Below are 25,144 nucleotides of genomic sequence, written 5' to 3'. Positions count from 1 at the left end.
CAAAAATAAGAAAAGTTTCCACCTTGGAGGCCAGGTGTTTTAAGGAATCGTCCATTATTTTTTGGTGTTCAGGACTTCCTCTGGATCCCAATGTCTTCATAGTGGTTGACCCGCACATATTTATGCTCAATGGTGATGTCTGAGAAAGAGGGATTTCCTGACTGTGGTCAATACCTGTTTTAAAAAAAAAAATACAATTGTATTAATATTTTCCATGATAATGAACATGGAGTTCTGCAGTTTTCACTGAAGACAATCTTTATGTTGCATCTCGGTTTGAATTGCCAAAACAAATTTATTTACAGCTGACAATCGAAAATCTGGCCATTGATAGATAATCCATTTCCTTCAGTTTTCCGGCATGAATTTCAGGTGGCATTTTCAATACAGGGACTGTAGTACACTGTTTGGCCACTAATGTTTTGTTCTGCAGAAACAGCTGTTAGGTCTTGCTTGCAAAACTAAATACACGTTGAGACGCCCCTGCTGCCTGCTCCCTGGAACTGTGCCAGGTGTCCGCGGGCGCTGCAAGTGGAAGTCTGACCTGTGTGTGGAGTATAGGTTTCAAAAATCCAGAATTTTGAAAATCCGGCACTCCTCACGTGTAGAGGTTGCCGGATGTTTGAATGTCAACTGAACTGAACTGAAGTTTTTGTGCTGAACATGGAAAACCTGCTTCAAATATATATAACGAATGATTTGAAGGTTAAGCAAACATCTGTGTCAGTCACATGATCACAAAATGGGCTAAGACAGACTTTGCGACTGGCAGGCAGACTGGATTTCCATGGAGATATCTTGTTTATAGGCACTATGAGCTTTTTCTTGGCAGAAGCAGGTGCCTCCACAGTATAACCAGGTACCTTGGGATTACCTACATGCAGCAGTTCCAGAAGTTCTATAGGTATGTGGGTCATGGCAAGTGGTTTCTTTATATGTCTCTGTACAGCATTCAGCAAGGCTTAATATACAATAAATCAACAATGGTCAATAACTCTGAAATGCAAGAGAAACCTTTGGGTGATATTCAGGGTGAACCATAGCTGGGTCTATTTAAGCAAAACAATGTATGATTTGGTTTGTGCAAGCAAAACATAAAACTTTTTAAAGGAATTTATTAAGGGTTAACATTTTTACAGAATTGAGCTAAAATACTTCAAAGCCTGTAAGAAATGACATAACGTAATACAATCACATACTGCAGACAATTTGCTTTAAAACAATGTGGTGTATAAGGAAATACATGAGGTGTTTGAGGAAATACAAAGCCACACTAAACTACAGTTTGTTATTTGCTTTCACTGCTTTAGAGAATATTAGTATAGTACATCACCACAAGACTAGGATTAGCTGCAAATGGCTTATTTTGCAATTCTCATTTATTTGGAATACCTTGGTGGAAAGCTTAACATGTTACTTGACTGAATAGAGATTAAATATGCCTTAACAAAAAAAACTGACAATGATCAGCCTATTGGTTCAGTTTGATAACTGGGTACTTTTAAATAAAAGTCAGCAGAGTTCTTCTCTACTGGGGTATAAATATCTTCACCCTATGTTGTGGAAATTAGAGGGTGTTCTACAGTCTCAGAGTTTGGCTGAAAAAAATGTTGGGATGAAGGTGCAGAAGAGGCATTTAGGTCATTATAGGACATTAACTCACTGGGTTCCTGGCAGGGTCACCAGGTATTTCATCTTCTACAGTTGCAGCTTTTTTATACTGAATTGAATTTAAACACACTAATCACATTCTGGGTGCACCAAAACAAAAGGTAGTTTTGGTGCACCCAGAGTCTTACAGTTTTGTTAGGTGGTGGAGTATGGTGGAGAAGCGGGAAAAACCCTCTCTGTGAAAGCAGTGGATTCACTACAGGGTTCTCCACCAATTCTAACACACTAGAACTAACAGGGAAAGTTACAGGAAGACCAATGCTTCCACATAGCATATCATTTTTTTGTCTCCGCCTTACATTTTTGGCATGTGGTGGAATGCACAAATAGGCAAGTTTTAGTTTGCGCTGCATGGCACATATTAAAACAGTACTGCAAATTAAATATACTTTACATGGGCATTGCACTTCCTTTTTTTTTTTAAAGAAGCCTAACATACAATGAGTCTATACAAGATTACCCTTAGGAGATGAAGAGGGGCTACTAGAGGCAATCTGCCTCATACGGGTCCCGTGACAGCTGAGCGCCACCAGCTTGGAAATGATCGCCGTCTTTCCAAAGCCAACGGAGCCAACAATTACTACTCCGCGGTTGTCCGGCAGCTCTGAACTTCTCATCTTTTCTTCTGTCTCCTGAAAGAGCCAGCCCCTTCCAATAAACACTGAGTCCGTTGTTATACTTGGCACTTCAAACAAGAGCGGCTTCAAGAGAATGTCCTGTGGCTTGTAAGGGACAAAGCGTGCTGCAAAGTAGAGAAAAACAAGAAATGAAATGTTAACTCCTCCATTCCCAGATAGCATCACCAAACAAAAAAACACTTCTGCCAACATCAGACAATCCAGAGTTAAATTACAATGAGGCAATGTGATCAAGCTCCAGCAAATGACACAACTAACAAAAGCTAACTACAGGGGCAACTACACAGGCAGCCAGTATCCCCAAAGACTGCCAAGTGCAGTGAAGTGTGCAAATAGCTTTATGTGCATGAACATATTTTCGGCCCATTTTTTGCCAAGCTAACATTTTTTTTCCTTTGAACAGGATTTGCAATATTCAAAATATGTATTTTTTTTTAAATTTGGGCAGCAAGGTTGCCAAGTGGTTAGCACGTCTGCTTTAGGGAAATTGGGTTTTAGTCCCACAAAGAGACTATCTGGAAAGAAGTGCATTCTTGCCATATTTGAATGAGTTTTATCCAGTATATACCAATATATTTTAAAACCCTGGTCCATTAAGTGGCTTCCATTAAACTTCACCCTGGATTAGGTGCACATGTTTATGAACGTGGCTGAAATATTATACTGGAAGAACCAATGTTCATCAAAGCGTAGATTGTGAGCCCCCCTTTGAGGGACAGCTAGTGACATGGCTATGGACTGCATATTATGGCAGCGCTTTATAAGTATTGTATATTATTAATAACAAAAAAGCGTATCTAAACCTAAGAACAAAAAAGTAATTTACGGCATGGCACTAATCTTTATGGGTAGGGACTGGCTGTGTTTTTTTCTGGTAGAAAAAAATTCACGATCTAGAGGTGACAACACTCACTCACTATACTCTATTTAGAATGCAGCAACATTGTCACTCTAGGTCAAGAAGCATGTTAAGACTTTAGAACAACTCCTTATCTCTTCTATATAACATGGGGGTGGCACTTCTCCCCTTCAAACCATCTAATTGTAAAGAATGTAATTTTGCCCACCACACAGGAAAGTTGTCTTGGTATCACCTTTGACTCCATCACTTTCTAACACAAAAACATCTCTAGGTCCTGACACTTATCTGCTAATCATCTCCAAATTAATTCCCTTCCTACCACCAGAGACCACCAAAAATCCCAATACACAATCTCATGATATCATGCCTTGACTACTATATCTTATCTGTTATTCCACTAATTCCACTGTTACTGTGACAATTTATCATGAACATTGCAAGAGAAGAAGTTCTAGATATATAAAGGATATATTTGGGTACATGCTAGTACAGATTATTCTGTGCACAAAAAAACACAATTTTTTTTATCGGTTGACGGGGAGAATTTCATTTGCCTAATCTGCACTGCATGTAGGCCTATACGTACAATATAGTTTAAAACCTAGAAAGTACAGATTTCCTTACCTTTAATCTCCTGCTGCACGCGTGTTCCCGCTGTGTTATGCCAGGGCATTCGGATGGAAGTGCGTAGGGGAGCATTTCTCTGTACATCCAGATAACTCAAGTCTTCCAGTTTTGTGGAACTTGTTGCTGGAAAAGTAAACACATTTTTTAACTGAACTGCAACCTATAGTCTGATCCAATATACTATGTTATGCTGACAGTCATGCTGGAGAATACAATGGATAAACTGAATGTCCGGCATGAGGATATGTGGGTAGAAGAGAAAGGGCTGTGACAATTTAACAAATGCAAATCTTTCTGGACCAGTGTTTCTCTAATAGGGTTTCTCCAGAGGTTGCCAGGGGTTACTTTAGCAGTTTGTGACTCTCAGGTCAGTTTACTGATTCCAATGATCTTTCTTACTATCTGTAAGGGTGACATTCTCCCCAATGACAACCTTGCTAATGTACTGTGAGCTGTGGATATAATAAATATAGAAGGGGTTCCCTGAAGATCTGAAAGTTATTTAAATAGATTTCTCCAATCTACTGTACAAGAAAACTCTGGGAGAAGGAGCAAATATTCAGCCAATAAGGCACAGCTGTATGCACATGTGCTGCCAACAAGAAACTGGAAGAGATGACCCCATCAGCCTGCTATTACTCCTTTTTTGTCCATCTGGATTTATATTTAAACATTTTATATTTTATACTATGCAATACAGAGATCATTGAATCATTTCAAGTAGTCTCTCACAAAGGATCTACCAGTCTAATAAATATAATAAATATTCAGTCTATGTCATCCGCTTGAGTCTGGCAGTGGGTGGTCTGCAGTCTCCAGATAAACCCATTATCTTTCATCACTTCTCCACGGTTCTCATGCTCAGAGTGTCATAAGTGCTATTTCTATCTTCTTTCTAAGGAAAGTACAATGTTTATTATTATATTAAGTAGGTGGTATTTTGCCTGTTTGAACTGAGCAGAATCTTTGGAGATTCATCAAGCTGACAACGGTCTAAAGTAGCCTGTGATCTCAAGTCCTGCTCACAAAGACAAACACATGTCCTTAAAAGTATGTTTCATGTGTTAAATAATAACAAAGTATTAATGTTTTGATAGGACAATCTGTCTATGTGCCCCCATTACTGAAGATGAGAGGCCTGCATGTGGGGCTATTTATATAAATCACAGACAAGTAACTTTAGGGTTTTAATTTTAAGGACAACATATAGGTGAAAGCATAGAACCATACTTTACATTTATGTACATTTAAATATATAATGGGGTTACATAATTGAAGTGTTTGATTCTTAGGCTTTTTACACCCTCTACCCATTCAGTCCTATTGGCTGACCTGGCCTGAATGCCACACTTTGACAGACGCTATGGTCCCCTAGAATGATGTGGTGGGTACTGGCCTGATTAGACAGGGTCCTCCCCTCCTGTTTCTGTTTGTACTTGATATTTAAGCAGGTTTGTCATCTGTAGCCCCTATACATTGCACATCATTAGAAATGTAGGGTATAGAACAGATCTGCCATAGCCTGATTTGTGCTGACACGTCTCCACTTCTCAAATACTTTAAGGTCCAAATAAAAAATTTAAAAAGAACAAAATTTAATGATATGCATTTTTCATACTAGCCGACTATAACAACCTCTTCCTGTAGTATTTTACTCCAATGTCCCACCATTCATTTGCAAGTCATTTCTGAAATACCTTCCACCTTCATTGCGTAATAAAATCTATTTTCAGTATGCACCTGCAGCAAAAACATTTCATCGGTCCATGTACACAGAAGGTTCCCAGGACTGATATGACTTAAGGGCAGAACTTAAAATTAATCACTCACATCTATATGTAAGCAAGCATAAAAAATTGCATTACATACATTCTACTACTGTGCTACCGTTTTTTTAAGGACACAACTATCGTGAGAATCAACATCAGGACTCCTGAGGATGCCACATTAGTCATTAAATCAAAGCAAATTCCTAAATGTAAATTTATTTTTTCATATATTGGTTCACAGGTGTGATTATTTGTCTGTTCACATCACTTACTCAAGTTTATAATAAAGATCTCTCAAAATAAAATAAATCTACTGTGATAATTGCAAATAAAAGTTACCGACCCATAAGAACGAACAGGCGTGTACTGTTTCCAGTGGACTTTGAACAGGCTACTTGGTAACGTTCGTTCTACTAGAGCTTACAGTAGTATGCTTCTAACTGGACATGAGAAGCTGGATAATATACCTTTTAGGTGATAGCATGTCCTGAGCAATATATGTTCCCCCAGAAAGCAGGCATTTTTGATATGAAGAATGAGCAATTATCTTTTTATTATACATCAGTAGGCAGCACTAAAGCGGGGTAATGTAAAATCATTCAAGTCATCCTGGCTTTTTTTTAATTATAAATTTATTATGTAAAAAAAAAAGTCTATTTTGGCATCCCAAGACATGTCTGGACACAACTGTACTGTACATTTGTATCCAGGCAAATTGGCAACACTTAAAGTTAAACTCCAGGGAAACAACTAAACACAGATAAAACAAATGTGAAGGAGTGGTTAAGCCTGCCAAATAATTTGTATTTCATCCGGTTTCAAAAACTCACAGAACAGCTACACAGTCCTGCCCACCATGGCCCGAACCCATTTCTTCTCTACTGGAATCAAGTAGCACTTATGGGTCTTGCTCCAGCCTTTGACTATAGATGTGAATGAGAAAAAGCAGACTGGTGAGCTTATCTCCTCGTCACTATGCTCTCTTCCTTTTAGCATATCTCTCGTAAGCACACGTGCACTGTAGCACACCTGCCTGGCTTCTTGTGCTGCTCCTCTCCCTGCTAATTTGAGCTCTAACTATAGTGGTCAATACAAAAAATAAAGTTAATATACTGCTTACAAAGTAAAACAATGCCTTTAATCTTGTACTAATTAAGAGTGCTGTAATAATGTAAGTTTTATACCTAACTGGTGTTGAGTTATAATTCTTATAGGGCCAAACAATACATAATATTTTGTCAAGTGTGTAGTTCACAGGAAATTAACCTGTGACACTTTTTTAATAAATCCGCCCTTTTAAACTAAATAAGCCGATGATATATAACTGAGAATGTGGAGAAAAGACACCTGCCATGTAAATCACTTATCTACTACGGGGCCTGAAAATCTCACTCATCTCTCCTCCCTTTATACAAACGTCCCAGGCATTTAAAGCAGGAGTGACAGGCTTTGCTGTTTGTTTTCTCGGCCCAAGTTGCCGACATAATAAACACAGGCTGGCACACACCTACTCAGTTCTCATCATCTCCTGCCCTCCCCAGAGAGATGAACTGGATCCCAGTTTTCTCGGCTCATCCAGGAGGAATGTGGCACAATTAGTAACAAGAATTCTAAGTGTGCATTGCTCGAAACCACATCACAGTGTTAAAATTTAAAACTGGGCAACGGCACAATTCGAGCTGTCCAGACGCCCTCCTCATTTCTTCCTGACATTACAGATCAGAATGCAGACATTGTGAATGGCAATTCCATGGAAAAGAAGGTTATCTCATATCAAGCCAGGGGTCACTTGAGAACTTTCTGAAAAAAATGCGCTGAAAATATGGGAACGGTCTTTGAATCAACATGAGGAAATGTAAGGGAAACAGGCTAAAGATAGCCATATAAAGAACTATAGCAAACACAAAATGGTGAAACAATCTCACTGTATATGGGATTGACCTCAGGAGAACCTCAGCTAACTCTCCAGGAGGTCTACTGGTGGGAACAGTTTACAGAATTGTCTTAAAGAGACACTGTAAACCTCCCTTGACCCAGTTACAGTCATCCTGCCTGTGTTCTCGTGTTGCCCATGTCTCTGTCAAAATTGGCAATAAAATCCAGTATCAATTGGTGTCAGATGCCAAGGAAAGTGTTGGCATTACTTCCCTGGTAAAGTAATTGCACTCAGGGCTTGCAATTATTGGACCCAAGCACTATCAATGGGAGTAGATCATAGGTTCATGCTCCCCAATAACCAAAACTATTGGTTATTACCCCTGGCTGCGAGTCAAAGATGGCAAGGAAACTCCTCCAAATTCAGATAAAGCCCCTCTTGGACAGTTGTTACCAGAACATTTGTCCCCATTGGGTCACTTTACATCTGGTTTTCCGCCAATCGCAACCAAAAAGTTTGGATTTCCTCTCACTTTTGGTCCAATTGACAATGGTCATCAGAACAGGGTTACTAAACCTTACCTATTATATCCAAGAGTATTGGCTTTAGATACATTATATTAAAAAACATATAAGATAGTGGCCACTGTGTGGACGAGATAGCAAATATAATGTGGTAATGTGGTAATATCCACAGATACCTGCAAGCAGATAGCAAGTTTTTAAAATACTAATGTCAATGTTATCTTACATGTAAATAAAAAAACAAAACAAAACAAAAAAAAACATTGAAAAGCCTAATATTTTTCCAGTATCAAATCAAATGCTTTTCTAAAGAACAGTAACAGTTGCTGGTCACTTAGCTGAGACAGCTGATCATAAAACTTAGTATTCACAGGAGTGGTTTTGAACTTGGTATTCAGGACACATATGCATCCAAACATTGCCAGAACAATCGAAAATTGCTAAATGCTCAATAAGTACACAAAATTTACCAACTACACTTCCAGTTTTTGAGAAACCAGGTTTGTGGACATTGATTATCACTAAAAAATCTTTCAAACATCCCCAATGTTCTAATTTCAAAAGTAGTGGATGGCCAAAGATGTTGCATGCAGCCTATGATTGAATGGTATCAGAAAAATGGTATTTATTGATGGAACAAAAGGAGTATTTCTTACATGGCGGGCTGTTGAACCATATAAAAAATATCTGACCTAAGATCCTTGCCTATCTAATCTAATGGTTTCCAGCATGCAATATAAATTATTTAAACAGACTAATTTTTCTCAAACTTTTTAATATGGAGGAACTCTTGAAATAACTTTCAGTTCAGTTCCTATGGAACTATATCCACAGCTTACAGTACATTTGTGTGGTGGTCAATAGGAAGAAGGCTACTTACATTGCTAATATGCTCATGGCTCAAGGATCCCCTAGCAACTTCTGGAGCAACCTCAGGGTTCCACAGAACCCTGGTTGAGAAACACTGATATAGACCATGGTGTTAAAACAGCCTAAAATATTTCCAATCAAATGCAATAAAACATTCTTAACATTTCTTTAAAAAATCATGGCCAGGATAAACTTCCAGAACATTTTTTCCAAGGGGAAACAGAACTCAAACTGCTTTGGTGAAGCCCAAGTGACTGTTAAGATGCTTAAACCAAATCTAGACTGGTCTTCTAAAGACAGCTTTAGTTTTGAAAAGCAGCAAACATATTTGCTTTTAACCAATAAACAAACAAAAGTAGAATAAACAGCATGTGCCACTAATCCAGTCTGTGGTTTCTTCAGCCAAGCTTCCCTGGAACATAAACATTTCATTCCTTACCTGCCACTGAGTTGGGTCGTTGCATCACCAATGAGCTGGAGTTCTGCATGTAAGGAACTGGGCCTTCTCCAGCAGACGAGTCACTTTTTGGCAAATTCTCTGTTGCACTACAAGTTTCTTCTTCAACAACGGGCGAGCAATTATCTATTCTCCTTTCGTGAATCATTCCTTGATGTCCTCCAGTCCGCAGACTGCCGTCTTTACTCCACTCTAAACTTGAACCACTGCGGTCGTCATTCTCAGATGAACTTGTAATGGTGGCTGAAAAGGAATTGAGAAACCATAATAAGTTTTTTCTAATAAATTCTGAAAGTCTTTAAGTCAAACAGACCCATTTACCTAACCCATCATATATGAAAGCCCACATTCCATCGAACATCTAAATGTTCATACTAACTGGTCCTGAAAAGCTTTTGTGGGATGCAGGCTGTGAACGTTTATCCAGGGATGCAATGCGATACCACACCTGTAATCCCAGACTGATGAAATAGTTAGAGGGATACTCTGCAGAACCTCCAGAAACTCATTTAGGTCCTACTCCTCCACAGCGATACAAGCAGCCTCACATCGCAGGAATGTAAATAAATAAAATTAAGGCTGCGGCTTTTACACGCACATGCATGATACAAGTGGGGCTGTGAGTAAAGCCCTGAGGCGAACGCTGTAAGTTCAGAATATAAATGAGTGTTTACACCCAGATGACACTGGCAGGCGTGCAATTCACCATGCAGCAAATCATCCTCCTTGCTCAACACTTGTCCAATGCAAAACAAGACCAATGAGTTAAGGCATTATACTCGGAAGAATACTCGTGCAGAACAGCCTTTGAAAAATGACTAGCAACTAATCTCCAGCATGGTGGAAGCAACTGGACATGGCGATACTGAGGAAATATAACCCTGGGGAAGAACCAGTAAAATTGTGTTACATATGAGACATTACAAATGTAGCAATAGCTTTAACAAGACTACAGAAAAAAGGATCTGATAAACAAGATAAGGACTTTGAAGTAATTGCCATATTTGGAGGGTCCCCCTACTTCTGCACTCCATTGACTAGCCACATGTTGACCAGTATCATCAGCTGCAGGGCACCACCAGATGCTGGTATAAAGAACATTTTTCAGAAAATCTTTCTGTGATGCTTGAAGGAAAAAACAAGGAAAAAATATAAATGCAGGACATCATAACCAGTGATATGGCATTCTTCCTCACTGTATTTATGTACACACACACACACTTACCCAGCACACTCAAAATTTCACATGCATTCAATAACTGAATGGCACAACAGCCATGTAATAACCTATGTTACAGTTGACTGGCATAAAGGATACTACTATAGTATCTTCTCCAAACCAAGAAAAAGGTTTCTTCTTTTAATAAGTAGGCAAGTGCAATTCTTTGACAGACCTATATGTCAGCTCTGACTGGCATTTTAGCAAAGAAGCAATAGAAAATCTGAAAATTCTTGGGAACAGGATTGAATCCCTTCCTAATTAGGGAACTCAATTATTTCTACACTGGATAAGCACACCATAGACAGAAATGTTTTGGATCACTTAGCTTCATCAAACAAACCTGGTAGAAGGAATGAGAGCTACTGCTGCAGAGCAATTTTTGGAGGTGCAAGTTCTGGCACTGCAATCCTTTATCTTCCTTTTCAGGTTGGCAAGTTCATGACCTGCAGCAACCTCACATATATCAAATGCTGGATTACCCAATATGAACATTCTTGTTCTAGGTCAGTGGATAGGAATTAAGATAACAGCTCTGAAACATGCACCTTCAAAAAGCAGTCAAGAATCACAGCTCCTCCTATTTACGTCCTTTCCACTTTCACTGAGATTTCTAGGGAGCACAGATAGTGTCATGACAAAATATGTAGGACCACCTGCTTGGTGGTCTTAATGGAAAATTCCAAAGATATTGCAAAACCTTCCAAAGTTATGACCTCGTTATTCAGGTTTATAAGCACCCCAATCATTTGTATCTCAATGTAAAACAGCAACAATATTTCATGATTACAAAACAAACATTTACTTAAAAATGCAAGTTATGTTGTAGCTTTGCCCTAGAACAAAATAAATTGCAGTGCTTCTTTTTACATAGCAGGCACAGCCGTTTCTCCTCCACGTTCGAAAAAATAATGCTTACACGCTACAAATCCCAAAACATAATCTTCAATTTAGTCAGTCTGGAAAAATAATCCCCAGTACTCCATTTCAACTCTGTGTCAATATCAGAAAACTGGATTTCACCAGCAGATAGGCTGACCTGCACTTTCATCTCTGTATAGGTTTACACCACCACTTGGCTCTTAAAGGGGCAACTAGTTAAAAGCACCACAAGCTCAGAACAGTAATGGAGCTTGCACTGATGCAAGGTCTAGCCACTTTAAATGTTCTGTGCCATAAACCAATGTTAGGAAAGAAATGTCTTTGTTTCTGGTGCCATAAATGTAATTAAAGGAATGAGTTCAGCCATGCTCCCAGGGGTTCCCAAAGCAGTGGTTTGTCTTTAAAAAAAATGTAATAAGTACAGGAGCAGTGATAATTAAAGATAAGTGTAAAAGAGGCAGCAAGGTGATAATTGGCTCAGAAATTAAACAGAAACTTGGTACTCTCTGATCAATTAACTGTTTAAGATTGCATGGTTTACCATTGAGACACCCTTTTAATTCACACACATTACATTGAATAGCACATTCCAAATACAGAACTGATTCTGGTATAAAATAGACACTTTTGACTGAAAGAAAAGGCCAAAGAGCCCTGGTGCAACTTATTCACAGAGGACCCTTTTATCCCAATCAAAATTAAAATTCATGTTTAGACCTTTAAAACTGAATTCCAGGCAAACTGCTAACTACACAGATAATATACATTTATTAGAGTTGTTTTACCTAACAAAGGATTTGTATATTCTATACAGTTACAGTTCTGCAACTCTGCACAGACCTGACTGGCAGGGCAGGAGACTGGATTTTGCCATAAAAGCTAGTATACCGTGGCATATTCACTAAAATTATCAGATCAGATGTGAATCAGAATAGACAAACAACCAAATGGGTTTTAAATGGTTTTGCATAGTTTTAACTTGTTGCTACATATTGACCGAAACACAAGTATACGAACAATCAAGTACATCTAACTTCAGAATCAGATCATGAATCAAGTACAGTGCAGGGATTTGGGAGATCTGACTAATCAAACACCAGTCAGAATATCAACAGGATTTGTTGATTGAGCACAATATTGGCAGCAGATCTGGGGTGCGTACAAAGTCTTAAGTAATAAAAGGTAATGGAGAGTGTGAAACATGCAGCAGATTGATGAGCTAATCTTTGTCCCTCTGCTCTCTCATGAGCATATTCCTGGTTAACACATGGGCATGAGAGCACAACTGATCCTTGGCTATTTGTACTGATTCACCGTTTACCAGAAGGGAGTTCTGAGATTTAAAACACAGGTGGACCAAAATTGGGTTTGATTTAAAGTAAACGGGGTAACTAAAACCAAGCAATCCAAACAGGCTGAAGTTGCAATCAGTGCAATCCACATGTTAAGAATTTAGATATACACAAACATGGAGCTCATGGTAAGCATGGCTCTGCCTGCTTTTGACCCTTCATATTGTTTTTTTAAAGTGAACCTTTCTACTTCACAAAAGAAATGAAGGTAAAACTGTCATAAGCTAACCTTGTCTCATAGCAAGAATTTAAAATAAAGCATTTCCTCTAAGCGAAAGCATCGATGCTTACCTGTCCTACCAACTGTGCAGCAGATTTCACACTTAAAAGTTGAAAAATCTTTAAAATCCAACACTTCTGGGAGTATTGGATGCCAGGGCTCTTTGCAAGCTGTGGTTTCTGCTGTCAGCCCCCATATATCTTCTACAGTCATGACATAGGGGGCTACAGATGCAACCACAATGTGCAGTGGGGACCAAATGTAAATTTGCAGTATTAACTTTTTTATTCTTATAAATGATCTGTATATGTGTTTTATTATTGCAAAAGAATCACTTCAACCATTTTTAATACATAAAAAAAGTGCAAAAAACATTTTTTTTCCGGTGTGTGGAAATCAGTTTATGTAAGAGGGTAAGGCTGCAACTTGAAGGGGGAAAAAGTTCAATTCTTCAAAGATAATAGATATTTGCAAATAACTTCAGCTGCCAAAGTTTCAACAAGATCAGAGCTTTTCTTTGCACAGATGAATCATACCCGGATGTTCCTCTTCAACATTATGTTTATGGCCATCCTAAGTGTTCCTTGTGTGTAATAAAGGTTTTTGGCTTGCTGATTCAGGAATAGTCATGTGACTACAGTGCCTCCGTATAAGTCAAGAATGTGTCACCATCACTAATTTTAGGTGAAAAGACGATCTACAGTCATTTTATACTTAAAATAAACCCTTAAGGTGAACTCCCTTATTTGCTCATTTTTGGTCTGTTAAATTACCAAATAGAATTGTTTTGTGCAGTTGTATAACTATGTACTTGTAATATTTAGGGGTTTTAGGAGAATTTGAAGTCCAAGTTACGTTGGGCAACCTTAGTGTTCCATGAAGACATGACCTTATATTTTAGAGGTCATCTTCAACACACATAACTAAGAAGCAATCATAATAAAAATGTTATTGATTTCCTCAGTAGTTTCCTTAAACAATAATATAACACATGAATGCTGAAATGAGGCTGACTATAGGAGGCAGAGTGGCATCCCTCCAGGAAAGGCTTAGTTTTTTGGCTTCAACTCCAACTTCCATTTTCTTTAACTCCCTGCTAAGGTTTAAAGCCGGTCTACGGATCCATTATCCTCAGCTTGCAGCAGTCTAGCCGCATTTGGATTAGGGACCGAGCTGTAAGATGAGTATTATGTCCAGTAATAGAAGGGCCATTTATTAACTCCTTATACCAGTGAACCAAAAGTGGGTTTAAAGATCTAGTCCTCCAAAAATGCTCTTTTTTGTAGATTGCAATAGGTGATTCAGTCACCTATTGGTTTCCCAACTGTTTAGGATTCTTTCAAAGAAATTTTAAACTATAAATTCCCAACCACGTCTACCTTGTTGGATTTGCCACCTGGCTTGCATTATGGGAAATGCAACGGCAAAAGTGGGCCCTGACTTTGGAGGTAGAGCCAGTGAAGAAAGAAGCCCATTGATAAATCCAACCTACCTGATCCTAAGCATCAATAACAATAAAATATATAAAGTATACAGACTATTTAAAGCGCATCGTTATACCCTCAATGCCCTTCGGGTTGACTGTATACACAGTTTTTAGTATCCTTTTTTTTTTTTGCAGATCTTTACATTTCTCATGCAAAGCAGATAACACCTAGGCTCTGTAGACAGATGTGGCACAGCACCGAGTAATTATGGTTTCCTCTATGGAAGAGTACCCAAGTTTTGCATATTGAGTATATGAAATAAAAAAACAATATGGTCTATCGAACAAGGCAAGAAGCAAACTTGTTCAGTTTCTGTACCTTAGTTTATTTTTATACATGGTAAATAAATGGAACAGGAATCTCCTGACCATACAGCACCATTGCTTGTAGTATATAAACAGTGCAAACACTATATAAACAAGTACAACAATCAAAGCTTCTACTCGGAACACTAGAAAACACAATATAAATTCCCATGGGGTTTCCCATTAAGTACTAATAACCTCAGGTTATTGACGTTACCAAGAACAGGTTGGTCACTTACCGATTATTCCGCTGTCTTTACTTTCCAGGGTGGAGCTGGGGCTGCTGATGGTACCGCTGGGACTGGTTCTGTTCACGGCTGTTTTGCTGATGCAGCTGTTCAGCGTAGAGCAGGGACTGGCGGTGCTTGGAGAAGCTGTGCTGTTTGTCAGCGTTGAGCAGGGACTTATACCATGACTTGTCACTGTACACTGCAGGAAAGCCAACCATTAATTACAATGGAACATAAGGGCCTGGTACGAAAGATGCATCCAACATAGATAAATATTCTTTGTTAGCTCATTGACATATCAAATACATATTTGTAACTCTTTACTCTGCACAGTAACATCCTACAAGGGCTGGGCATTTGAGAGTTACTCCAGCCTTAAAAAGAATTGCTCCACATTGCCCCCAACCATTTCAATAGCAGGTGAGCTATGGGTTTTTTTTGTTTTTTTTGTGACCGCATGTTTTAAACCAACGCTTTCACTAGGATGAAAATTAAATTAGAATAAGCCTGTAAAAGCGGATTTTGAATGCCTACCTGTCTGCCAAATAGCATGTCCTTGCCATGTGTTGTGGCTTTTCTTGCAGGCTATAATGTTGCACCAACATAACAGCCAGAGGGCTGAAATGAAGCAAGCAGAGAGGACATGCTATCTGACACAGCCAGATGTGTTGAAAACCAAGGTCTCACATGGGTATGCAAGACAGCAAAGCTTTCTTATGAATTTAGTAGAATGGTGTAGGGTCATTACCCCTGGTTTTTCTCTGAGGATGGATTTTTCTTCCCTCCTACAGACCACACAGGGAATTTTCAAACAATTTGAAGATATCAATATAGATTAGTCTGTGGATGGAAAAGCAATGTTAAAGATATATAAAGGCCTTCATGTTACACAGTATATTTTTCATGTCTGATAATACATAAGTAGTGTGCAACGTAAAACAAAAATATCTACTAAGACGCACAAATGAAAATATTCACAAGCAAAAACTATTCCAAGGGCAGGAGTTTTACAGCTTTGTAACCACAAAACGCTTTGCACACAATACTCCATGAGAAATTTTAGAAATCATGCAGCAGAGCACTACGTATGCAAACTTGAGTGTGATTATAGTTCCCAAATCCCACTATCAATCTGACAAACAAGTCACAGTGTTCAAATTAGAATATATTTAGTATTTTTGGTCCCCTTCTATTTTTTCCCCCATGTGTACATTTTCACCCGAGTGCATTTTGGTAATGTATAGATGCTGAACGCATGTTATTGCACACTTCACGAGTGTTGCATTTAAAAGTAATTAAAAAGTAATTCATTTTTAAAAGCAGACAATACACCGGGAATACTGCATTCCCCAGACACATGCATGCCGCACACAGCTTACATCTATGCACTGACGATGCTTTAAACATACATGTGCTAAGTTGTATTGGGTTAGTTCCATGGGGTGGAACTCAAAATGAATGGCAACACAACGCACTGCAGTACACCTTTTGCTGCTTGTTTGCAGTTACCGCATGATAGTCTGTGTGTGGTGATAAAACACACAGGTGTAAAAGAAGATTAAAATCTTGCACTGCAGGACAAGCAGTCTGGGCCTATTTTGAATCCAGATAAGGACCATCAAGTGAGCACAGAACGTTTCCTGCTTTTGCTAAGCACACCTATTATACAGCCTAACAATCTAAAACTAACAGAGAATATCATCACTTCATAGCTCACCTCGCCTTGTACCTGAATTTTCTTATCTTTCTTGACCATAATCCTCACTCTGTCTTTTTTCACAGCTTTGTTTACTTTCCTCTTCTAACAAGGAAGCGACAAGCCAGCAGCTAATTAGCCGATGACAGGTTTTTCACAAGTTGTGTAAAGACAAGACGCCATCTTTGATCCAATGTCAGGATGACTAGAACCGGAGACAGCAGTCAGCAATTAGCTTGCTGGGTTGTTTGTTTGGGGATAAAAGAAAACATCTGACTGCTATGGGGAGAGCAGCTTAAACTCCATGCCAGAGGAATACCTTTTCTCCTAGTGTGATAGGGATATAATTAAAAAGTGCCCTGGAAAATGCACATAAAACCCAGGTTGCTAACCCCCTCTCTGCAGTTGTCCTTGGTGTTCTCTCCAGCCCCTTTTTAACTAGGCTCACCACCTGGCACTTTTCAGTAACCACCCGGGTGTTTTGGGTGGTTGGTGAAGAGTTTTTTTTCCCACCGGGCTATTCTGGGTTGAATACATTATTGGCCACAGCTATATTAAACTACAAGACAGCGACAGGGCACCCTTGGCAAATATTAATCCTACCATTATGACAACTGGGGTGCCAGAGAAGTTAGGGGTCCTGGGAAATTGCCCAGCCCCCCCCCCAAAAAAAAAAAGCCATACCTGCAGGCTATGAAAAGTCATGTCCCTTTCTATTATACCCTAAAGTCTAAAAACAAAGCACACTTACCATAGTTTCATTTTTCTCATCCATAGATACTCGCGTAGTGTTCGGAATTCCTTCACCGAGCAAGAAGCCGAGCCTCGTCATTAGCTCCTGAGCAGCCGGCGAACAGCCTGAGGTCTTATCAAGTGCAGATTCTACATAGAGATGGTAAAACAGAAAACATTAGCCAGGAAGATTTCATGTCAAGGATACTAAAGCAATCCATTATATTTGAGTGAAAACAAATTAGAAATCAAATATCGGTAACAGACTCACAATCTACTCAATTAACATATCTAAAATGCTGAGGTTGTTATTATAAAGTACATTTATTTTTTTTTTTGCTGGAAATGGATGGAAAATGATATTGACATGACTTCTAATGGATGGTGCTGCCAATCTTATATATTACAGGAGTAATAATAGGCTATATATATATATATATATATATATATATATATATATATATATATAAAATCGGATGAGTGTGTGTGTGTGTGTGTGTGAATGTATGTTCCACCATCACTTGAAAATGCATGGAGACATTTCAACCAAACTTGCCATACATATGACTGAGACTCATATGAGTGCACCGCTGATCTTTGTACAGCGCTGTGCTATATGTCAGAGCTATATTTGGATGTATGTATGTGTGTAGGTCATCACTCAGAAACGCATGGAGACATTTAAACCAAACTTGCTAGACATATGACTGAGACTCATGTGAGTGCACTGCTGATCTTTGTACAGTGCTGTGGTATATGTCAGAGGTATATTTTCATGTATGTATGTGTTTGTGTATGTATTGCTCAGTGAGTGTGCCTTTTGCTTATATTTTTACATACTTTTTTGGACTCTTTTGCAAGTTTCTGGCCTGTAATAATGTCTTAGAGAAAACGTAAGGCAATTAGCTGAGTGCGATCAAAGGCAAAAAAAAAAAAAAATGAAACAACACCGTAGACAAGAAAATCACTATAGCTTTATTTGATTCCTTTTCCTGTATAATATAAGATTGCAATAAATAAATACCCGCGCAACACCAAGTTATCAGCTAGTAACATTTAATAATATAGGAGCTCCTACCTACCCAAAGTGGTATATTAGTTGTAGGTGGAAGAGGGTGGGCTAAGTCAGTCACTGGATACCCCAGTGGTCCTAATTCCTAAACTTGTTGCTGTCTACCTGGCAGTTCTGCAAATCTTTGTGTGTTCCAGCTCTGACATTTTACATTGATACAAAACATAATACCAAAGCCAACAAGGTGAGAGTGAGGCTATAAAAATGACCATAGAATATGTGGCGACACGGGACCTCAAAATATGAGGTCACACCAAATACCTGGCGGTCCAACACCCAACAAAAATACAAATATTTGTTCTGGATAAACTAAACCTTTAACAACTGGACTGGTACATCATGTAACGACATCTGGCAACAAAAGGGTTGAACCAGAATGTGTATAAAATGAGAAGCTCCTAAATTAAATTCAACCATTGAATCGTACTGGTTATTTGGAAAATGTATCCAAATTTGGTAAACAATAACGCATTCCCTGGCATGCTGGGACCTGTAGTGCTTTAGTAGCTGGAGGAAGTTAGATTTCCCAAGTCTGTAGCACAACATTCCTTCAGGAACTGGGCCAGCCTGTTTGTTAGTCCTGTCCCGTCCTGCTCCCACATACCCATTCATTAGTGGTCTTCCAATTACGTCTGCCTTCCTGTCAGATCTGGATATGCTGGCGTGAACTCTGGCTTGCCTTGGCAAAATAATTAACCCTCAAAACCAGCACTTCAAAGAGGGCAGAGAGAAAGCGAGACTGACCAGCTAGTCATCAGCCGTCATATCATATTTACTGGGCCCAGGTTAAAGTGAACTGACAATCTGGCTCCGACGGGCTCCATTATACAAGAGTCTGGCAGGGAGGAAGGAAACAAAAAGTAATTGAAGGCCCAGCCAGGTGCCGGTGACATGCCAAGGCCAGCTAATGGGACAGGTGAAGGAGACTCAAGCTAAACACTATATGCATGTAGGATAGTCTGGTAATTTAATACATTATTACATGGCCTTGGTGCCAAAGCTAAAAACTGGGGAACCTTTACACAAAAACTTTTGCTATCTCAAGTTTTTTTTAAATCAATTTTAAAGGGTTTAAATGTAACTAGCGGGCAATTCAGTTTTACTAAAATCAACTCACTAGTTGGGTCTCACCCTACCCTGGTCTACTTGCACTCTCTGCATCCTCTACAGTGACACCTCCAATACTTTTTGGTTATTGCTCCATGTATGACATGCATTAGCATGATCTAGTGGTCAAGGAGGGCAACCACAAAGCGTTGTAGGGCAGGTTCACCTGCATTTTTACTGCACAACTCCACGTGGCTCAAACACTTGCATGGCAAATCTTCTTTTTTGATAACTGGCAGCAGTGAGCAGTACTCTTCTCGCTGACTGCCACCCCTATTCATTGCCCATGAGGAAGCTGCAGGTAGAGGTAGCGGCTCCTGGTGTAAGGAAGCAATAACCGCACCACAAGCTCACCCCAAATGTGAATATAGCCTAAGGGGGATAGACACTGGGTTTCATCTTAATTGCTCACCTCCCAAAAAAAGGAAAAATGTATATAAATATTTATAACTGTATTTTATTGTTTTATTTCTACTCAGGCAAAGGCAGCAAATCTTTGCCAAAAGAAATGCCAAACAGGCAGAAGCAAAACAAAAAAAACAACAACACAGCAGCCAGGGGAACCCACAACAGAGGCAGACCACAAAGGCTGACAGCTGAGTATTTTAGTTATGTAAGGGAGGTGCCATGAATAGGGCCAACACCAGGGACCAACAGACCCCATGGTCATTATATATCTATTACTGCAGGATTCGGTTAATGGCTAATTTAAACTAATAGTACATTAAGTGACCTGTGACAAGGAACAATTGAAAAGTGCAAAATCCAACACCCTATAAAGCCCTTCCTAAAATTTTATGCACACATGATTCAGACAAAACAAACCCAGTACACCCATTTAAGAACATGAAATGTATTCTTGTATATATGTACATTAAGTACCTTTGTCTCAGTTATGACCTCCTGCAAACCTCTGTATTACAATACTCAGAATAGAATAGAGAGGGGTAATGATTAGCCAATTAAGCCCTGATATGTTATTTAATGCAGTCAGCATTCAAATTTGAAAATACAAGAGTAGAAGGAAGAGCCCACCCAGTGCACATCAGCTCCTTTATTGTCCAATTAGCATGCAAGAAGGGGTAATACTGTGTGGGGTTCAGAAGACAACAGTGGCCGATGACACTTTGTAAGGTGACAGTCCACATACATTTATCCAAGCTATTTATGGAATTCAGCTTAAATTACCATAAAGTTGTACCAAGTCACCCTTGGAATGTGTCATCTAACCTTAAGCCCCATGAAGTATATAAATTTATCAGCCATAACATATTATTGCATCAATGCTTTCCAAGTCCTCCCTTTAAAGGAACTAATGCTGTTTTATGTATATTTTGTATTTATTTACCTTCCAGTCTTGTATATATACTGTTTAAATTATCAAGCAGAAGCACCCCTAACACCAGCACACCAATCAACAGCCAACTTTCACCAGCTTATGCAAGCATAAATTTAAATTCTGAGTTCTGATTGACTAAAATATGTTTGCATTGCAATGCTGCACCTTGAAGTCAGGAAGCCCAAATACAATTAAATAATTTGAAATTGAACAGGGAGGTGTTGGAGTAATGTAAAAGACTTCACTTCTTCCTAACACTGACATTGTTAAATATTCTAGATCTCTCTATTTGATTCTTCCCAGAGACTCACTGTTGTGAAATGCGCTGACACAGATCATTTTTTCCCCTAAAATAAAAGTCTGACGGCAATTATAAAACAATGTGACGAGGGCTTCCTATAAATATGTATGTTTAACCCCTGCTGCACTGGAGGTTGTCAAGCCAAAGATGTTCCCATGGGTCAGTGCTCTGTGCTGCAGTGGTGACACCAACCTCTTGAGTGCAGGAAGCTGCATTAACCCCTTCATGCCATCCAGGGCCACCAGCCAGGAGGAGATGATCAATCTTCTTATGTTTCAGATGGCAAGTTTAAAGTTGTCATGCAGTTTCTGGGCACTTTTCTGCAGCCACGCTGCTGTGCCAGCTACACAAGTGAGCCATCTCTTAACTCATTGCTTGCTGGATTTCTTGGATGGTGCAGAAAGGGATATAGCACTCTACTGCCTGTACTTTACAGATCTGCCTTCACTAATAGAATCTGCATGTCGTGGATTATTGCATTGGATGACAACGGTCACCACTTTTACCCATTACCCCTGCACCGCCTTACTGAAAACTAAAAATCCTAAAGAGTTAAAGCTCCCAATTTGCCAGGGTGCAAAGTTAAATAAGTCCTTTTACACGGGATGCACACATGCTGCAACAGCTGGCTGTAAAAAATAGATTTAGTACAGAATCTGACAGCTTGTTTTAAATTGACCTGTCATACACATCCATCTGCGATACTATGGGTTAAAGCTTTTACCCTGCTAATAATTCACCATAAACATCTCTCACTTTCCTATTTGGTGCCATAAAGTCTTATTATCATAGCCTGTAGATAAGGAAATGCTTTAAAACATGCTTTAGGTAGATGCCCATACAAACACAAACACCTGTGTGCCATGCCTCAGATAGAAGCTGTCATTCTCCGGGCTGGGAACTAGTTCTGGGAGAACGACACCACTTGCAGCAAAGCAATAAACGTTCACATCTTATTTAGCTCAGAATCCTGTACATGACAGCTTCTGTCTGAGTCTTTTCACATGTTTTTTTAAGCAAGTTAACACATTTCCTTTAACAGCATAGCAAACAGGGTAACACAATCTCTCTAAGGGCGCATGGACAAGAAAATCAAGTTTTTGTGAATGAGCTTTGCCGGTCCATGAATCAACTAGTCCAAACAAAACACACAGAAGATTATTCTTGACCCACCTACAAGAAAACCCACAATCACCAAACATTTACCTGCCAGAATTCACACCCCGCCGCTGCCAAAACTCTCCAGACATTGCGGGCAATTTAGGTTAATCGGAGAAACGTTTGTAAAGAGTTAAAACAGGAGACAACTGCAATTTAAACCTTGTACAAGCCCTATCCATTCATAACAAGCATGCACTGCTCTTTGATCCCAGGGAGAGTCTATGAAATGATCTGAGATTATAGGAGAGACAGGATTTGGAGGCACTCACCATTTTTGTTGGGGTCCGGCAGCTCCAAGACTTTTCTCAATGGCATTACAGCTGAGTCTGCTGGCACTCGGGGACTCTCAACATACTTCAGCTTCCTCATTGGCCCTGCAATGAATAAGGTTTGGGCATGTCTTATTCTTCCCAGATGGGATGTGTGAGAGCTTCATGACGTGCTGCCTAGAGATTCTCACAGCAAATCCTAAATCCTCAGAGAGATAGAGAAGGAAGGTAACATAAAAAAAGTCTTTTCTGCAGAGAGAGAGAGAAGAGTGGTTCTCTTCTAATGACAGCCAAGTGCTGCTGTCTGCAGGCTGCATTCACAACCATTCCTGGTATGTAAACGTGCCCAGGAAAATGACAAGCAATTAGCCTCCTAAGAGACATCCTGGACAGCTTCCAAAAAAAAGGGAAATGCCATTGCCACACCACTTAGTAGCACTTACTTTTCATTATTAATCAGGCGGCAATAGTTCTTTTAACAACAAAAGGTGGGCAAAGCCTGGAGCATTCTGAGTTTTTTTTTTTTTTTTTTTTTTAGTAAAGATAGGAATTAAAAAGTTAACATGGCACAAATTACTAAAATGTAACTAAAATAAGAGATGGAAACAAGTTACTTAATAATTATTATGGCAAAAATATGTGTGTTAAAGCATAGTGAACAGGAGCCTTTGTACATATATTCATACAGTATCCCTTAGCCAAAGTGTGTATGTATTTATGTATATGTGTATATATATAAATATATATATATATATATATATACACACATACACACATATATATATATACACACACACACACACACACACAACCCGGTTGTTTTGGGTGGTTACTGAAAAGTACCCGGTGGTGTGCCCAGCTAAAAGGGGCTGGTGAGAACAATATCTATCAATCTATATATATATCACAGTATTGTCCCCAGAACCCCTCTGCTCCTTAAACAATTCTAAATAATTATTTTCCCCAGAATTTTCTTTCAAGTTATGTGGGACGAAGCTGTATATATTTATTTATTTAATCTTCCTTCTACAGATATATTTCAGCCCATCTGTTGTGCACAAAGAAATGCATACAAACATTTGCAGAACCGATTTGCAATCTGTGATATTGTTACATAGCTAAGTTATTAGAAAAAAAAGAGAGAGATATCAACTGAGTTTAAATAATAACGAAAAACAAAAATAAAAGCATACAAGCCAAATATTTCAAACACATTTAATAGAGCAGGTAACATTACATTGGATACTGGTACAATATTCAACAAATAAATATCACCCTCCTTAATCTTCCATAGAAAAAACAATGAAGACGGATCTGGTGGCACAGCAGTCTACTTTTCACAATTTAAGTATGATACTATGTTTATCATGAATGTTATTTTTTGCATTTATTGTGAACAGAAGTTTGTTTTGATCATCCTCTACTCTTCTGCAAAACAATATTTGGCAATAAATGACATAATCCCTGAACTTTCTTCCTGCTAATTTGAGGTCACGTCATAGTGTTTCTGCTCTCAGCTCCATATTGAAAATTTAACTCTCCTGAACCCTATTTAAAAGACATCATTTCCTTCTCTTCTTTATTCAAAGTTTACATATTACAGTGGAGGTAAACTCCCCTCCCCTCACTTTGGCAGTGCCAAGATTCTCATCTGGTCCTTTACCAGGTTCAAGACTCAAGGCCATCTGGAATGGCCAGGCCAGAACGATGTGACACCCGCTCATACGTATGGGGGTGCATTCATTCTGGCATTGCATTTGCAGCTCAGTGTTCATTTTATAGAAGATGGCAAACAAGAAGGTAAGATTGTTATGTACAAGATAGAGCCTGTTTGTTTACAATATTTATATTTTAATTTCTACCAGTCTCCCCCAATATTTTATTCCTCATCATGATTTTTGTCCCTCTCTGGATATCAATATGCTTTTGTAAGTGACTCTATCCACCTCAGGTTTTTATTAATGGTGACTAAATGCATCCTATTATTTTCTAACCAAAGCCAAATTCCTTATTAATCAAACTTGTTCAATGCAACAAAGTTATTACTTCTGCAGCTTTCATAAACACATTCCTTAGTCGTTTAAAGTCTAATGAGGCAGTTACTAAACAGCACACAGGGTGCTACTAATTATAAGGTAACAGATCAAAAGAACACCCCCAAGTTTATTGCATCTGGACCATTTCTATTACAAACTTCACACTAAGTGCCTCCAGGTCTTACACACATGTAATAGACATCTCTCACCCACAGCAATGTGGATTGTTCTTGGACAATATGAAGCTGTGTCTATTAGAATCCTGGCAGTGGCAGCCAACTAATGAGATTGTTAAAACTTTACTATTTGCTGCTTTATTTAACTATGTTGGAAGGACAGGAATGTCGAACAATCACTGGAAGCAATTAAACACAACACAATAGATTCCTTCCTGTTGAACTCTGAAAAAGCAAAGCGAGCCATGCTGACATCTGCTGGACTT

General features: G+C 38.9%; 1 protein-coding gene across 1 annotated transcript in view; it reads right to left on the bottom strand.

The window, feature by feature from the left end:
• Positions 1 to 25,144, bottom strand: part of TANC1 (tetratricopeptide repeat, ankyrin repeat and coiled-coil containing 1) — a gene marked incomplete at its 5' end in the record, with an annotated part of 151,361 nt that overhangs the window by 46,422 nt on the left and 79,795 nt on the right. The window contains 7 exon segments of the mRNA XM_072418196.1: positions 23 to 174; positions 2,132 to 2,413; positions 3,796 to 3,921; positions 9,277 to 9,537; positions 14,999 to 15,188; positions 17,437 to 17,567; positions 22,667 to 22,771. Coding sequence (XP_072274297.1) covers positions 23 to 174; positions 2,132 to 2,413; positions 3,796 to 3,921; positions 9,277 to 9,537; positions 14,999 to 15,188; positions 17,437 to 17,567; positions 22,667 to 22,771 — 1,247 coding nt within the window.

Source organism: Pyxicephalus adspersus, chromosome 7, assembly GCF_032062135.1.
Source record: "Pyxicephalus adspersus chromosome 7, UCB_Pads_2.0, whole genome shotgun sequence".
In the NCBI taxonomy this organism is placed as follows: Eukaryota; Metazoa; Chordata; class Amphibia; order Anura; family Pyxicephalidae; genus Pyxicephalus; species Pyxicephalus adspersus.
This window is presented reverse-complemented; position numbering and strand designations above follow the sequence as displayed.